Source organism: Micropterus salmoides, unplaced genomic scaffold, assembly GCF_014851395.1.
Source record: "Micropterus salmoides isolate LMB-PRFRI ecotype aquatic unplaced genomic scaffold, ASM1485139v1 Ms_hic_scaffold_6, whole genome shotgun sequence".
Classification (NCBI taxonomy): Eukaryota; Metazoa; Chordata; class Actinopteri; order Centrarchiformes; family Centrarchidae; genus Micropterus; species Micropterus salmoides.
Genome location: NW_024044348.1, coordinates 19213868 through 19231438, shown reverse-complemented (window position 1 = coordinate 19231438; position 17571 = coordinate 19213868). Strand labels below are relative to the sequence as shown.

Genomic DNA, 17571 nt, shown 5'->3' with positions numbered 1-17571 from the left:
ACTGATGGATACAAAAGAAGAATCTTATGTTTAAAAAAAAATCAGAATAAAGTTGTGATGTATTTTTCTCTGAGGTCAGTGTTAGTACAATACAGGAGCAGAATGTAACAATCCCTTGTTCTCTTTTTATTTGATGTTTTGTTGAAGCATCCATGCCATTTTTTAGGTCAGTGTTTCATCAGACCATCCGAGATAGAAAATAGACAGACTTTTTAGTTCACTTTAAACAATTATTTCTGTCTTTAACAAAACATCTTTAACAAAACAGCATCTGGGAAAAGAAATTTCCAGTAAGACGTGAGGAAAACACCATAACGCTGTGCCCCGAAAAAAAAGAAAACCTACACATTTCTAGGCTCTAATTCCAAGATAATTATACAGACAGAAATCCCTGCTCTTGATAGAAAATAAAAATGCAGATGTGGAGAGGTTTCTCGCCATTACATGGGACAAGTCTATGAGGAAGATTTTAAGATTTAATCGCTGTCATCCTCGTTGTTGGAGCCGGCTTCCAGTTCGGAGCCATTGTCAGAGCGGCGTGGGGAGCCCTCGTTGTCTGATCCAACTTCAGAACCCCTGTCTGATCCTCGGTCAGACACTGCAACTGGCGAACCAGGCGAACGGGGCGAACCGGGCCGGGACTCGTCGTCTGATCCTGACTGACTCCTCTTGCTCTCGTTGTCCGATTGCTCTGAGTCGGACTGCCGCTGCACCCTCCTCTTCTTCACGGGGCGGTCGCTGCCCGAGTCGTCATCCTCGGAGCCTACAGAGCGCCGAGGGCTGCCCACCTCACTGCCAGAGCGGTTCCTGCCTCCGTCTGACTCGCTGTCAGACGCAATGCGCTTCTTGTGGCCGCCCTCACCCTCGTCATCAGATCCTGAACCACTGTCTCTTTGATGCCTGTATGGGAGAAATTGTACTCATCAATATTCTGCCGATTTACTAATGCTCTCAGCGCCTGTTTCTGTGTAAATTCTCACTTCCAAGTAGATGTTTTTTTTTTTTACCTGTCTTCAGCTATTTTCAGTCCATCCTCATCTGAAGAAGACTCCGAAGAGGAGATGATCGCCTTAGATTTGATCTTTCCTTTGAGAGACGGTGGCAGACGCTCAGGCTGGGGCTAAAAATGAGACATGAAGAAATTAGGCCTCAAAACTTAATTAAAGAACATTAATAGCGGCATAAAAAGAGAAAAACAAAAAACTCTAAAAGGACCTTTTCAATCCTCTTCCGTTCTTTAGGTTTACGCTGCTTCTTGAGCCGTGATCCTCCTTCCTCATCGTCACTGCCATCGTCTCCTCCTCCTTTAGCAGGTCTGAAATGCAGGAAAAAGTTGCTCTGAGTATCTTTTGTGCCTTGTTCAGCAGTTAAAACAGACGACAGTGCTGCAGACTCACCTCCTCCTCTTCTTGCGTGACTTCTTCTCTCCCCCTCCTCGCCCTCCTCCTGCTCGCTGCCGCTGCCACCCTTTCTCTTCTTCTTCTTCTTCAGTGGCAGGTCCTCGTCAGAGTCATCATTGACAAATTCATCCATGTCGCCGCCTTTCTTGCGCTTGGGGATTGAAAAACAGAAGCAGGTTACACACACTGCATTCAGTGCAATTCAGAGTCTGCTGATTAGTTTGCGATCTGTGCTAACACTCACACGTCCTCCACCGCCGCCTCCCTTCTTCTTTTCTTTGGCCATTTCCTTTGATCCCTCTGCGAAGGTGAGCAGGTTCTTGGTCTTCTCCACGTACAAAGCTCTCTGCTCCAGGAGCTTCTTCTGTTCCTCCATCTCTCTGCTCCGCTTTTCCTCCTAACGAGGTTTGAGGGTGGTAAGCCAACCAATTAATGAGAGCACTTTAATGTAGCTCAAAACTGAATCAAAATCAGATGTAATGCAGAAAATGTTAGTTATGGTGAGTTACTAACACGTTTTACAGTAGCACCAAAAGTACCTGTTCTTTTAACATCTGCTGACGCAGCAGGTCTCTCTCCTGTTCTTGTTTGGCCCGAAGCTCCTTCTCCTCCTCATCCTGCTTTCTTGCTCTCGCCACATGGTACTGAGCCTGACTCAGCAAGTCCGAGCACTGCCTGCAATCCCACATCACACCCATAACCCCCCCAGTGATATTACAACCTGCACTCAATGAACCATGCTCCAGCACAAGCCCCATGTAAAACATTGTAATCAAGTTTAATGCCAAAATAAAGGCAAACTATTAGTATCTGTTCATATTAGATTTTAAAAAACAACTACCTTTAGTGCCAGTGCTGTTTGTGAAATTGGAGTGTTTCAGTCAAAGAATAAGGTTCACAACAGAATGTAATGCTTTACTGCATTTAAAAACAACACAGTGTTTCCCATACATAGGCTTTACTTGGGTGGGCCGCCCAGGTGGATTAAAAGCTGCCCAAGTAAATTTGGCGACCCGTTTTAAAATCATTCATTGCAGCGCTGAGCAGCGCATATTCACTCCGTACAACCTCTCTTTCTCTCTCTCTCTCGCAAACACAGACAACAGACCCGTCTGTGAATTGAATGGTTGGTATCATAAACACTGCAGCACAAATCTGTCCAACACAACGCTGTCAATGTCGGAGACCTATCTTCCAAACAGTTATTAGCAAGCACATAAGGAGCCTAGCTAATAAGGATAGCTATGTTAACATTGGAAAACAGCTGTCGAAGTTACCATGCTGTATAACCCCCCCCAGTTACGCTGTCAATCTGTGGGAAACACTGCAACACCACATAAAGTTAAAGCCCAATTTGGTCTAATTTGTATCAGTTTCTTTAAGAAAACAACAAAAAACAATTAAGGTTTGCATAAAATTATTTTAAATGTGCAAAAAAGGCATGTATAAAACTAAACTAGACTGACCTGGCCTCAGAAGCGGCAAGAGCAAGGTCAAACCTCATCTTGTCTCCAGCCTTGCTGAGGTAGCTGAAATACCTGTGTCAGGAGGAGGAGAGGGAGATGAAATTGCAGGATTAGGCACAGCCAGAGGATCAGACAGAGAGCAGGCGGCATAAATCAAATCCACTACCTGTGAGCCAGTTCCAACTCTTTGACAGCGCTGAGCACAGCCTTTAAGTTGCTCTTCTCATCTTTCAGCACAAGAGTGGCCAGTCTCTGAAGCACCAGAGCCACATTGAACATCAGCACCGTGTCACTGGGCGCCACGTGACGGGCCTTGTTGGAATCAAAAAAGACCGAAGTATAAAGCTATATCCCCCTCATAGCATAAAATAAACCCCTTAAATTGTTGCTTCATGTTACCTTCAGCAGCATCTGCTTGCACTCTTGGAGTTTCCCACATTTGAAGAGTGCCCTTGCAAGGTACAGCAGCACCTCAGTGTTCTGATATTTGTAAAATTTCTTCAGGCAGTTCTCATACTGTGGAGCAGAATAAAATCATCAACTGTACAGAAAAAATAGTCAATTATATTTACAGGTGATCACAAGTGAGGCTCTCACCATCTGTACAGCGCTGATGTACTGTTTCTGTTCGACGTAGATGTGAGCCAGATTTAGCCACACGTCACTGATGTCTGCTGTGGCCTCCCTCACCTGTGCAAACACATCACGAGCCTCTCTGAAGTAGCCCTTATGGGCCAGGACGGCACCTAGACACAGTTTTATGTTTAAAAAGGTCAGATTATGCTTTTTCCCTCTCCTTTATTGAGTTATATACCTTTTTTGCAAAGTGAAAAAGCCCAAAGTCCACCCAAAAGTGAGTTTCCATCTCCCACAGAAAACTCTGCTCTGAACTGCCTGAAAACAGCTCACTTGTAGTGCAGTCTTTTCTTCCGCTTTGCTGTGATGTCAGAGCGTCATAACGCTTGCCTAGCAGCTAGTCCGACACACCCTCAAAAACACCGGTGGAAAAACACACTGAGCTGCAGCACACAGTGACACGACGTCCGCCTGCTGCCTCTCCTCTCCCTTCCAAACACTAGCTACCCTCCAGCCAGTCAATGGAAATAAAGTTGTTATTGTGATGTAGAGACAGAGCTCAGTTATATCTTTATGAATGAAAGATACATACATGTGTTACGGATTAATAACTCACCACTCTGAAACTCTTGCTTCAGTCTATGTTGCTACGCTCAGCATATACAGCTGAACTGAAGCCGTGTTTAGCACTTTTCAGGACCCGACCTACTCTGCTTCTGATTGGCTAGTAGTCCTTAACTAGGTACTGCGCATGTGCAACTCCTAACAAAGATGCATCACTCCATAGCTAAAACCGAGCGTTTAACACAGTGTTAAAAGAGGAGTTGCAGCAACGTACAGTATGACAAAAATATGGTGTTTTTGAAAATGAAACCATGTAAACCTGTTCTGGTACAACCCCTAAATAAGATTATGAACCTGAAAATGAGCATAATATGACCACTTTAATACATACAAAGTAGAATTAATTAAAATAAAAAAAGAATAAAAAGAAACAGAATAAAGCTCAACGGACCAATGCCATTGGCAGCATAGAGGTTCTTGGAGTCATTTCGCAGGACTTGTTTGTATATAGCCAGGGCTCGGTCCTGGTGTCTCTTTTCCTGTGAAGACAAAAACGCAATCATTATCAAAATCATTACATTGTATACGAAAATGCATTACATCAGCAAAGGTCATGTATTTATTAAGTGAGGTGACTGAAACGTCATCTATTAACATTAATTTGGTAACATCAAAATTTGGTGAGTTGGCAGAGGTACTGAGCCCTGCCACTGTGTTGACATTTTATTGAGAATTTTTTGTTACACCCTTCGCTGAAATGTTCTTGTAACTGCAAAATTTTTCCAGAAGACAAACATTTTCAGCTGGAGTGAAAAGAGCGAGAAGTATGATGCAGTTTCTTGGTCAGACCTGTTTTTCGTAGTTTGAAAAAAAGTCTTAGAATTATGGCTAATTACTCCTACTTTTTTAAAAGATATTTTTGAGCTTTTTAGCCTTTATTTGTGAGAAGAAGGAAATGAGGGACTGGTTAAAGGGACAACTTGCAGCATGTACATGGAGCGCACACTCCATACCAAATGCGCCCCTAATTATTCCTACTTAAGATTGTCAAGAACTACACAGCTTCGTGCAACAGATGTGTTTAGACGTCTATCTGAAGTCTGACTATTAGTTTGATCTAAGCCATTGTCCAAGTCTATTTTTATGAAACCGACCCCTGGCTGAAGTTAATCTAATAATCACCAGTTGGACACACATTTTACACAACAAAGTCTGCATCTAGTTGAAATTAGTGTAAAAAGTGTACCACCCCTGCTAACTAATCGACTGGGGGATTTCCTGCAATTATTCAGCAATTACATTCACCAAAGTGCTCTCAAAATGTTCCACATTTACAATTGTTTTTTTCAATGTATGTAAGAAAACATCTGTCTGCACCTTTTCCCGGTCTCTGGTGGGCTGGTGCAGAGTCTGCAGCCACACGTTGCCCAGAGCCAGCATGGAGTAGGTGTCGTTCTGTGTGGACGGCTGCTTGAGAATACGCTCAAACTTCTTTTGACCGGGACCCCATTCCTGTTTGGCCAAGTGAAGGTTCCCGATCAGGGACCAGGCGTCTGGGTGATCCTGCGCCAAACAGAACAAATATCATTGAAGAGAGTTTGACATCAGATTTTGTTTGAATTCTGGTGTGATGATATTCACGCTGCAACACTACCTGGTTAATCTGCAGGGCCTCTTTGAACCAGTCAGAAGCTTCGTAGAAATTTCCTTTGTCACGAGCCATCGCCCCAAGACGCAAATAACCTGTAGACCACAAATTAAAGCAATTTGTCACAGAGCACAACCATTTTTCTCTCCTGCTCTCACTGTTAATATTAACATTATTGTATAATGTTGCATGCGTACAGTCCACGTAGTTAGGATGCTCTCTCAGGATGTTTTTGTAGAGTTTCTCGGCTTCGTGGAATTCGCACATTGCCTCGTACAGGCGGGCCAAATTGTAGGAGGTGGTGACAGAAATGGCATTGTAGTAATGCTCGTCATGCTCTCCCTCAGCTTTGGCCCGGTCGAGGGATGCAAGAAAGTATTTCTGTAAGAGAAAAGACGTGACCCGTCCTTGAAACACCACTGTTGTTTGGATGCCATGTTAATACAAGCTCTACTGTATATCGAGAGTTACCTTGGCTTCTCCGAGGTTGCCCAGTCTGAAGTGAAGAGCCCCCAAGTTGTTGAGGATCTCAGGGGGAACATCGGCCTGTACCTTCTCCTGCAGGATGCGTGTTGCTGTGCCGTATGCTGATAGTGCTCCTTGAATGTCAGTCTGCTCCAGGATTTGAGCCAGCTCAATCCATGCCTCCACATCATCTGGATACTGCTCTGTTACCTTCTTCAAGTGACCCTAAGGTAAAAAGACAGGGACACGTCTCCAAAAATGACCATAGAGCATATGCCTCAAGCTAATTCCAGACACAATTTTTTGAGATACAAGTGTAGTCAAATCAGCAAAAGTTTTTTGATAACAACTGTGATGGAATGATGGGAGGATGCTTACTTTGGCTATGTCTCGCTTTTCCTGATCATCAGATGTTGCATAAAGAGACCCCAGAATTTTCATAGTTTCGTAGTTGTTGGGATAGGCCTTTAAAACCTTTTCGAAGCACTGTGCCGCGTTCTCCTTGTCCCTTCGATAGACATACATCTGACCCAGGCCAAAGAAGGGCAACACAAAGGTAGACGAGGCAAACTGAGTGGCCTGGTAGTAATACTGAAACGCTTGGTCATAGTCTTCCTGAAGAGAAAAAGAGAATAGAAACATCAGTGGTAACACGGTGAACAAACAGTTCGCTGCCTCGGAATCAGTCAGGATCTTACTTGCACGTGAAATGAGCGGGCTAACTGGTAGCAGCTCTCCGCCTGCATGGCCTCGACCTCTGTGTTATGGAAAGCGTGGAGGGCCAGATGCTGCACTTTACTGTAATCCTGATGGTAAAATAAAAAACACACAGGTGAGATTAACAGTTAAATGGCACTCCAGTTTAGAATTCTGTCAGTATATCAATGGCAACAAGGCTACCTTTTTGAAGAAGAAGTGGTTAGCAAGGTGGTTGAGCACCATGGGGTTGCTGGGGTCGATGGTGTAGGCCCGCGACAGAAGCTGCACTCCATTCTTGATAGAATCAGCCTCCTTGTTGTTGAGCTCTAAAACCGCCAAACCAACAAGAGCTCCGACACACTTTGAATTCAGCTCCAGGGCTCGGCCAAAAGCCAAACGAGCCTTCTCCAGTTTGTTGAGCTTGACAAAACAGTGGCCCATCCCCAGCCTTACCTCAGCTAGACAGAGACACAAGACGAGAAAGAGACAGAAGATAGATGAGGAATAATCAGAAACAACAATCAATTTGTATGACAAATGCAATAATAATAGTAGCAGGAGACAGAGCCCGGCGGATAAAAATCTACTTATCATAGATTTTTGGATGTCAGCATCAATGTTGGCAGATGTGCAAAAAGGAATTACAGGACATAAATGTTTTGCCAGCTGAAATATATATATTTGCTGATAACAGAAACAATTAATCCGTTTCTTCTTCAACAGAAAATTAATCAGCAATGATGGTGGGGAAAAAAAATCTATTTATCATGTATGCCATTTATCAAGCAAAAAATGCCAGACATTATCTGGGTACTGCCTCTCAAAAGCAAGGATTTGCTGCTTTTATCCATTTTATTACATTGTATAATTGATGTCTTTGGTTATTTCAAGAAGTGACCTTGAAAGAATGGGAGGACGTGCGGGACATTTTATAGACCAAACGAACGATGGTTATTTGAAAAGACAACCATTAAATCAATAGGAAAATAATTGTTAGTTCTGGCAATAAGATTTCCCTTTATTTATTTTATTCAAGTAACTTATTGTGTTTTTAGTTATTTATAATCATTTAAAACAATTTCCTGTTCAAAATGTACTATTAATTTCCATTTACACCCTGCCCTATTTCATCATAAAGTTATTGTTCAAATATCATGCCTCATTAAATTTTTTATTTTATTTGTTGATAATAAAACAACTGGCATATTGACATTTTAATACTCATATGTATATGTTGCATAAACTTTCATTGTTATGCAGATGATACTCAATTATATCCATCGATCAAGCTAGATGAAACTCATCAGTTAGCTAAACTTCAAATGTGCCTACAGGATGTTAAAACCTGGATGACCTGTAATTTTCTAATGTTAAACTCAGATAAAACTGAAGTTATTGTTCTGGGGCCCAAGCACCTCCGTGACGCATTATCTAAAGATATAGTTTCCCTGGATGGCATCGCCCTGGCCTCCAGCACACTGTGAGGAATCCTGGAGTTATCTTTGATCAGGACATGTTGTTTAAGTCTCACATTAAGCAAATTTCGATCTGACTAATCCCTAGGAGGAGTTCGTTAAAGTACGGAGTGTGTAAATCATCCAAAAATGGCCGTAAAATTCAAAATGGCCGACTTCCTGTTGAAATTTTTTAGGCCCTGTCAGTGGAGCCTACTTTGCAGAAAAAAAAAAAAAAAATTATATATATATATATATATAATCTTAGCAAATTCAATAGGGACCTCACATGGTCGTGCTCGGGCCCTAATGAATTGAACTAGCCTCTAGTAGTAGCAGTAGTCAGAAAAACAGGGTTGTTTTAAGGAAGACACAAGTGACGTGTTTACCTGGGCAGCCAGGGTTCGTGCGCAGAGCCTTTTGTAATATGCCAGCGCTCCTCTGTAGTCCTTTTTATTGAACGAGATGCAGGCCTTACCTGTTGAACGACAACAGTGTGATTATTTCAGTGAATCAATCACAATGGTCAAAGTTAATGTTTTATTTTTATATTCATCTTGCCGAGCAAAGCGGGGATATTGTTGGTGGACTGATTGAGGACAAAATGGAATTGAGCATCAGCCTGGTCCATCTTGTCTCCTTCCAGCAGGCAGAAACAGGCTCTTCCCAACAAATGGTTCTGAGTGAGACACGAGCATATTATATTTATTTCGTTATTTTGCCGTAGCAGTTTATCTCATTATCTCTCTGACAATCTTTTTTTTTCTTCTTACCTGGTCATACATGATGATCTTGTCTGCCATAGTATAGAGCAGTGTGGCCTGCGTGATGAGCTCTTTCTTGGCATCTTTGTTTTTCTCTTTACGCGCTTGCTGGACATAGTAAGCAGCCAAAGTGTCAAGACAAGTCATCTGGTCCTTCTCGTGGTCTCTGTAGTCAAGGTTTCCATCAATGCGAGCCGCCTCTAAAAGCTTGACAAAATCCTCTGTTTTGCCCTGCTTGTAGTACTCCAGCTGAAAAAAGCGCAAACTTAAAACTGTTCCAATGGGCTAAATTTAACACTGCTTTAATAAAGTTTGATATCTGGAGTGCGTCCAATTTATTCACAAACTAGCCTTCTACATTACGATAATAAAACCGATGTCTGTGGCAGCTCCACTGACTCACCGCCAGAGCGATCCATATGTGCAGCTGTGTATGTTCCTGCTTCAGGATACTGATGACCTCGTCTCCCTCTGGCAGCTGGTCAAAGTCAAGCTCGATAACCTGCAAGATACAATTTACTCACGTCATTAAGCATCGGCATCTGACAAAACACATACACTACGTATCATGAATGAAGGTTAGGCGATACAACACCCCATACTGTGAGACAATATCTATGTGTTGACCATTTACAATACCATTTATAGTCCGGTAGCTATCCCTGTAATATTTCTGGGTATATTGTGGGTGATGTGCCAAATCAAGTGCATGATCACTTTACATGACAACATGATGAAGTACCTTGTATTGTATGCAAGTATTTGATTCACTGTATTAACCAAAACCGACCCTCCTGTCTGGGTAATTTAATCCATCAACACTGTTTCCATTGATTTTACAGATACCATATCACACTATACACTCATTTGTCAGTCAGTGGTTTTAGCTTAATCTGTGCAGTCTAACACCACAGCCCTGTTACAATAAATCCTACCATAATGAAGGTTTTAATAGAGAGGTGTTGATTCACCTTTATTTTGAAGGCTGTAGTGCTGTTGCATATTATTGCGTTATACTGAGAGGTGTTTCTAATATTTTGTCCACCCCGTTTACATCAATAAGGGTTGTATTAAAGGCCATATATCATAAACACATCTATGTATAAAGCAATACAACCCAACAGCACCACAAACTTCATTCTGTCAAAGTTGTATATCGTACCTCGATTTGAAATTATGTGTTAGTGTGATAGATGATTTTCACTCACTGCTATTAGCAATAAAGATCCAGATTCATTACTTTTGGGGGCTTCTTTACTTAAAAGAAAAATATAACGATGCTGTGGAGAGTTAAGACTGTATAACCAATGCTGTTGTAGCTTAAAATATCACAGACGTGATAATATAGCATCTCATTTCTTTAACAACTGAGCTCGTGTTTCTGTAGACAGTAGCAACGTTTGCTAACGTTAGTACTCGTGTGCTTGCTGCTCCAAGCATGAACGTTACTGGCGTTTGCGTTTCGGGTACCGCTGAAATAACTCTACATTACATCCGCCGATGTGTTGTACAGAACATTAGCTAATGCTAGCTGGAGTTAGCATCCACGGCTAGCAGCACAGCGAGGTTTCACTTAGTCAAACATCCACATTAAGTCAAGTTTACATATTAGACGACTTTTACCTCATCCGTGTCCCGTAAAGGAATCTCGATAGAGCCCCGAGACATCTTGACGGGGGGAAAATCCACGTGAAGCTAGATTTATATATATAAAATAAATCTCCAGCCTGTTGTCTGTGGGTAGCTACTTCATGCTTCCGATAGGAAACAAACAAACGGACGGTGCAACGGGAAATGGTTCCCGTCTAGATTGCTCGGCAGCCTGAAAGCGTTCCTCCTGTTTAACACTCGGTGCTCTTTGGTGGAGATGAAGACACGCTTGTTCCCGGTAATAATAGAACAATAAGATAATAACAATAGAACAAATGCAATATTTGCATCTTCAGGAATCATTTTAATATGTTTTCAGTAAGCTTTAAGGGAGTCGGCATCAATTTCCTTTCAAACGAAACTAAACATGCAGATGAAAGTTGGACAATACCATCAGTTTAATTAGCATTAGTAGAATATTTTAATAAGTTCCTTTGCCACGCACTGACTGGCAAATCACATTTACTCCCTACATTTGCTGAAGTTCAACATGTGGAAGAAATGCTTGGTCGACTGTGCATTTCATATGTTAAAACGGTGAATTTCAATTGAAAGGCATTATATCATTGTCATGGACCTCTGCCGGGTAGCATTTTGGCAGCGGTGGGGGGGGTGTCAGCTGGTTTTGATGTGGAGCGGTGAAAACAAGCATAAGGGCATCTTGAAGACTTCTTGTGCTACCATCACAGTGAATCAGAGGAAGAAAATTTGTTGAAAATCACGCTCCTCATATAACATTTGACAATCTTGTTTTATTTAATTTTTTCAGGGGAACTGGCCCGGACTGAGAAGTAAGGACTTTTTTATGACTTGTCTCTCTTTTTAAATAGCATTTGTTGGCTTAGTAACTAACTAAACTACTGTATAATCTCACTGTGCACAATATTTAATGGAACACTGTAGATTTAACATGTATAGAATTAATTTTTAGTAGTGGAGATTTGGTTGAACTATTTTGTACTCCTCCTTGAAAACATGTTTTTCTTCTTTTGACGCATTATTGCCTCTACTTCTGTAGGATGACAATAAGATAGTATGTGATATGTAGCCCTCTCATTACATCCCACTGCATACATGTAAGCATTAGAAGTAGTCAGATCTGGAGAGGTGTTATTAAAATCATAGATGTTTCACTTCACACTTGAGAAATTCATTGCTTTTATATGTGTTTATCTGTATTTCAACTGTGAGTTTGTCCTCTAGACATAGTACATGGAGGTAAAAGTGTATTTAATGTTTCTTAAAATATCAGGATATGTAGGAACATGACAGTCCATCAGCACAGTGGGATTTAGGAGAAACAAGCACAATGTTCGACGGCAATGATGGTAAGAGTTGTTTTGTTTTTTATCAGAGTATGAAACAAATATACATACAGTATATTAACTTGCTATACATGTATATAAAATGTGCGTGTATGTACACTAACAGTTGCCCATCTCTACATGTTTAGTGTGGGAGTCACCCGGACATGAGGGAAGTGCTCGAGGACAACAAAGACACAAGTGGATTCTCTGACATGAACTCCTTGACATCATGTATGCATGTAATACCTCCAACACAGGTACACAGGCGTGTGGATTTTAAACAAACAGATATAATCATATGAACCGTGAATCATTGCGTCTCTCTTGTCCTCGGGGAGGGTTGGCCTCCCCATCGTACAGTACCTGCAGACCATAACAGCTCAGAGTCCGGAGCAGGACAGACTGGCTGCCCTGCAACGGCAGTTTGACCCTGATCATCAGGACCCACATGTGAGCAGAGAGACGTTCCACTCCACCATGAGGGAGTGGATCGCACAGTGCAGGACAGGTGAGACAAAAGGTATAGGAGGTACAGATGGATGTCATGCAGGGTTAAGCATCATATTCAGGACTTTAATGATTTATTCCACCTTTATGTAAAGAAACGCTGTCTAAATGTATCCTGCTCAAATATTATAATCCAGCAGCATGCACAGAACCATATGTAATGGAAATGCTCCAACAAAAAATCACTTAAAGAGACATTTTTATCTGTATCGGGGACAAAGAAACATGGTAATTTGTAAATATGACTTTCCAGCTGGATACCAATGTGCAAGTTTTATTTTCAACCATCGTGTCTATATTTATATACATGTCACTTTTCGCTTAAATCAGTGTTGACTGATTCATAAAGAATGATATTATAAAAACTGTATTTGAGTAGCCTTTTCTCTACAAAGTTACAAAGTGCTTTTCAGTGGTAAAATTACAGGGAAAGAGAAATGTTCTCCAATTTATTGGAAAGCACAGTTGACAGTGACTTTCTCCTAACTAAACCTTCGACTTCAGTCTCACTATTTACTCCCAAACTTCCCCCCTGTAGCTGCCTTTGCTGCAAAGCAATTTAAAATGTTAAATACTTAACACATTTTAAAAGAAAAGTAATCACTCAAAGAAACTGAAGCGGATTAAGTGAAGTGATTGAATGTTTATTAATAACTCAGCGGGTGTAAAACTTGAGAAGTTAAGTACTCCTCTTCAGCAGTGGTGGAATGTAAATTCTGATATACTTGTGCTTTACTTCAGTATTTCTATTTTATGATACTTTATACTTGTAATTCACTACGTTTCAGAAGGTTACATTACAATTCACTACTTCAATACTCCACCATAGTTATTTGGGTGCTTTAGTTTCGAGTTAATTTTCAGATAAAGATTTTTCATGTGAACAATAACGATATAAAAATATCGTGGGTTGTTGTAGATTAAACTGCCCAACAGTATTTTAAATTGATAAAATTAGTTAAATAGTTAGTTAAGTGTTGCTTACATGTAAATGCATCATTAAAAATTGTCAAACTATAAATATAACACTCTAAAAGGTGCTAGTTTTTATACTGTGGTATTTCAGCTTTTAATTAACTAAATTATCATAATACTTGTTCTACTACTGCTCTTCAGACAGCAGCAAGAGTGTCAATGTAGATTATTCATAGAAATGAAAAAAGGGAAGATGACCTGCAAGAAACTTGTTTATATTAAATGTAACTAGTGTATTGTTGAATAAGTATTTTATTAAGCAGCATTTTCTATAAGCTGTGGCAACTAAGGACTCCTCTATTGTTTCAGCACCGATGTGGATGGCAGTCATGTATCTTGGTCAGACTCTTCTGTGCCTGTAAAGGGTAGGCTGTCACTGTTTTGCCCAAACTTCTGAGAAATGTCTTAATCACATCAGATGGCAATTTACTAAACCCGATGACCGTTCCTCTCAGGGCTGGGTTTCTCATCTTTTCAAAGCAAAGCTGCTTCCTCAGAAAGCCACCAGTGTTCCTGGTTAGTTCTCTCCTTTAATCACTGCATGTTTTTACCTCGTATAATCACTGTATAATCAACTGTTTGTTTGGCTTCAGTGATGGAAAAGACATGTTAGCCGCAGTGGCCGAACTGAAGCACGCTCACCACAAGCTGAGCGAGCAGAACAGCAGCTTGTTAAGGACTGTGGCTCAGTGTGAAGACATAAACCTGCAGCTCACTCTGGAGATCACTGAGCTGCAAGCAAAGCTGGCCAGGTGAAGGTTTAACTACTATAGTCTTCACAAGAGCACTTCATTGTCTCAGAATTTATTTCCTAATCACTTCAGTGTACGCTTCCAATGCAAAATGTAACACAAAATTATTCTGTAACACAATAATACACATTCAGTGATCAAAAAGCAGCAGGGAGAACAGCAATCATCATCTCACTCCACATACACAATAGGCGGACTTCCGTCCAGATCAGGACAGAAATACAATTGAATTCAAATCAGATCACTTGCAAGTGACACATCTCTATCATGTCAACTCACACATCTTTTAGCTGCAAGTTGCCGCAGTTAACAAGAACATTATCAGATGCTTGAATTAAAAAAGTGAAAAGCCATGTTCAAAAGTAACCAATGCAAATAGAGATTGACTCTGAAAACCATGTTTAAGAATGAGCAAACTAAGAAATACGTGTTGTTGTTTTTTACCCGAGGAAAGCACAAGACCAGTTTGCTTAATTTTCAATCAAACAGTTGCCATTTTGAATGGTGATAAAACACCACTACAACACGAAACATTCCCATGTTCAACAGTTTTGTCCCACCCAGATTTCCCACACAAATTTAGAACCATAAAACTTCACCAGCTGCAGCTGCCACATCAAGCTACCAGCAGAATAATTGTGAAATCGATCAAATCAGCATGTTCTACTACAAATTTAATGAACAACTTATACCAGAACTAATCAGAATCAGCTTTTATTGCCAGGTATGTGTACACATACGAGGGAATTGACTCAGGATTGCATTGCTCACGATGTCCTTACTCATACAAAAATAAAAAATCACGCTAATAAAAATAAAACAAAATCAGACACACTTCAGTCTAGACAACACAAATATAAACACTATGAACACATATAGACATATTGACAAATAGTGCAGTGAGCAGAGTGCAAAGGATGCAGGAGTATGTACATGTCGGAGGTGGATGTGATATACAGGTACTATACATGCATACATGTACACAGTGCAATGAAGCATAATAATAAACGCTAATGTCACAGAAATGTGTATTGTGTAGATACAGCTGGAGTTTTTACTACTTAAATATCAGTCACACTATGAGTACAAAGGCTTTCTTTTCTATAGAAAACTGCATTACAGCACCTCAGGCAATCCTCACTCTTCTATTAGTTTATATTTGGGTAAAACCAGAAGAAAATATCTGTTCCTCTCATTTTGGATCCTCTGCTGAATAAAAACAATCAGCTGTTTTTTTGCTTCACGTAGTGCTCAGCAGTCAGCAGTGAGAGCCAGATCCTTGACAGAAGAACTGGAGGAGACCCGTCGGTCTTTTAAAGAGGCCCAGGAGAGAGCCAACCGTACCCAGACTGGCTGCACCAAGCTGGTAATCACACACGTAACGGTCTCCCAGTGAAGCTACCCTTCTAAATTTGAGTTATTTTTTATTGCAACTATTTACATGTAAATCTCTTTACGTCTTCAGAGCAATGAGGTTGAATGCCTGAAGGTTCACATCGGGAGGCTTGAAGACAAGGTAATGTAGAGCTTAAAGGTGGGTGTAAATGTGAGCTCTTTCCTTTCTTGTAATAACATTTTCTTTGTGTCCCCACAGAATGAAAAACTCACCTTTGAAAAGACATGTTCTGAAGATAGCATCAACAAACTGAGGAAGGTCAATGCTGAGTTGAGGGTAGGAACAGTAAAACATGCATGTGTTTGTCTCTGTGTTTTGAGTTTAAACTGAGAGTTGAACATTACATGTTCACAGGCCGAACTTGAGGAAACCCTGGTTATGTTTGACGCTGAGAGACAGAGAAATCACAAAGGTTGGTCTATCTGGGTATTTTCATCAGAAAAAAACGTTTTCGTTTTTTACTTTTTTATTTGAACTTAACTTTATTGTCAAGTGTTCCTGTGCAGAAAGACATTCTTATGGACAAGATGAAGAACTCATGTGGAGAATCACAACATGATCGAGGTATGTTTGACACTTTGTCACAAAGCTGAGACAACAGTTTGAATATGAAAGAAGTTTTGGTAAGATGTAATTAAGTACATCTTTGACATATAGAGTAGATTAGTGTAGGAACATTACATTATGTTAAATCAGGAAAAGAAACCATTTTCACATGCAATAACATCAAGTATTAGTAACAATCAGCAACTTATCATTGATTGATTTCAGAAAATGTTAATGAGAAAACTGCCAATTTCTACTATGTTGTATGTTACATGCGGTGTTTATGTTTTATTAAATGGTTTTGAAAATGTATTTGGGCTTTTATTCAAAACATTAAGTCTGTTCTGGTGTTGCAGGGTCTGCAGTCAGAGCTGACAAGGTTACAGGAACATTCACACCAAGTTCTTTTGAGGTAATTTTAATAAATGACGTTGAACTGAGAATTGCTGCACCTAGTCTTGAAAGGCTTCTCCTTGATCTATCGTGGTTTGGATTGTACCTTGTTTATATGTTGCTTTGGATAAAAGCATCTGTAAATTAAAATGTTTAAATATATTTTCTGTATCTGAATGTTTTCCGTGTACATTTCTTTGGCATAATCTCAAAGATATTTGTACTTTATTCATTGGTCTTTCTTATTTTTTAAAGAGCATAAAGTGGAGCAGTAAGGAGCAGTCTCACTCCAGTGATTAAGTATTGCAATAAAAAGAAGAACAATCCAAATCAAAGCTGCAGAGGCAGAGATATCCTGATTTCTGTCTGTATCCTACATTTCCCACAATGCAACCCAATACCATCTTTCATTTAGACCCTCTCTGCCTCCTAAATACCTAATAGTTTCAAACCCTTAACCTCCAGTTGAAGGTCTTAAGGCCAAGCATCATCAGGGTAGTACTTGCGGAGTACCCCTTTAACAGAGCTATCATGGTTTTGTATAAAAGTTAAATATTTGAAAGAAGCTTTTTGGGCTATTTCCAAGGAAGACAAAGAATTGCAAGCCAATGAGCAGGTGACATTCAACACAAAGTTGTGTATGACTTGCACAAATTAGTTTAAGTGTTGAAGCTCCATTTCTTCTGTCTGTTTCCAACAGGTATGACCGACACTGTGTCGGTCCTCAGAGTCTCTACGGTCGAGATCTTCCAAACCACCGCTCTCTGCAGAGCGAGATGCAGAATAGCAGCAGGTGGGAAATGCTCGCCCTCCACCGCCTATCTTTTCATGGGGCTGATTTTCTGTTTCGTTTTGCCCGTCATTGCTCTGCCTTCCTTATCTGCAGCAGCATCACAGAGCTCTGGGCGACATTAACCTGCCATCCCTGCACACGCACAGTGATGATATTCAGAGCATCATCCACAGGATCAAGTCTGCAGAAATAGTCATCTTCTGCACAATAAGTATC

At 40.6% G+C, this 17571-nt stretch overlaps 1 protein-coding gene and 1 long non-coding RNA gene across 3 annotated transcripts; one reads left to right on the top strand and one right to left on the bottom strand.

Moving 5' to 3' along the window:
- Positions 1-107: 107 nt before the first annotated feature.
- Positions 108-10817, bottom strand: LOC119890037 (RNA polymerase-associated protein CTR9 homolog). The gene is given in 25 exon segments (XM_038701047.1): positions 108-900; positions 1008-1120; positions 1216-1315; positions 1398-1423; positions 1426-1551; positions 1645-1797; positions 1940-2075; positions 2867-2938; positions 3033-3178; positions 3266-3382; positions 3464-3612; positions 4458-4545; positions 5384-5569; positions 5661-5749; positions 5852-6035; positions 6126-6344; positions 6498-6734; positions 6818-6925; positions 7020-7276; positions 8662-8694; positions 8697-8750; positions 8834-8951; positions 9046-9285; positions 9440-9538; positions 10660-10817. Coding segments are annotated over 25 exon segments (3519 nt in total). The 5' UTR covers positions 10705-10817; the 3' UTR covers positions 108-476.
- Positions 10818-16158: 5341 nt separating this feature from the next.
- Positions 16159-17337, top strand: LOC119889905. Of its 2 annotated transcripts, none has more exons than XR_005442171.1 (3): positions 16159-16187; positions 16526-16581; positions 17263-17337. It is a non-coding gene; the product is annotated as an uncharacterized LOC119889905 (long non-coding RNA). The 2 variants fall into 2 exon arrangements; XR_005442170.1 differs by lacking the exon at positions 17263-17337 and adding an exon at positions 16818-17171.
- The last annotated feature ends 234 nt before the right edge of the window (positions 17338-17571 follow it).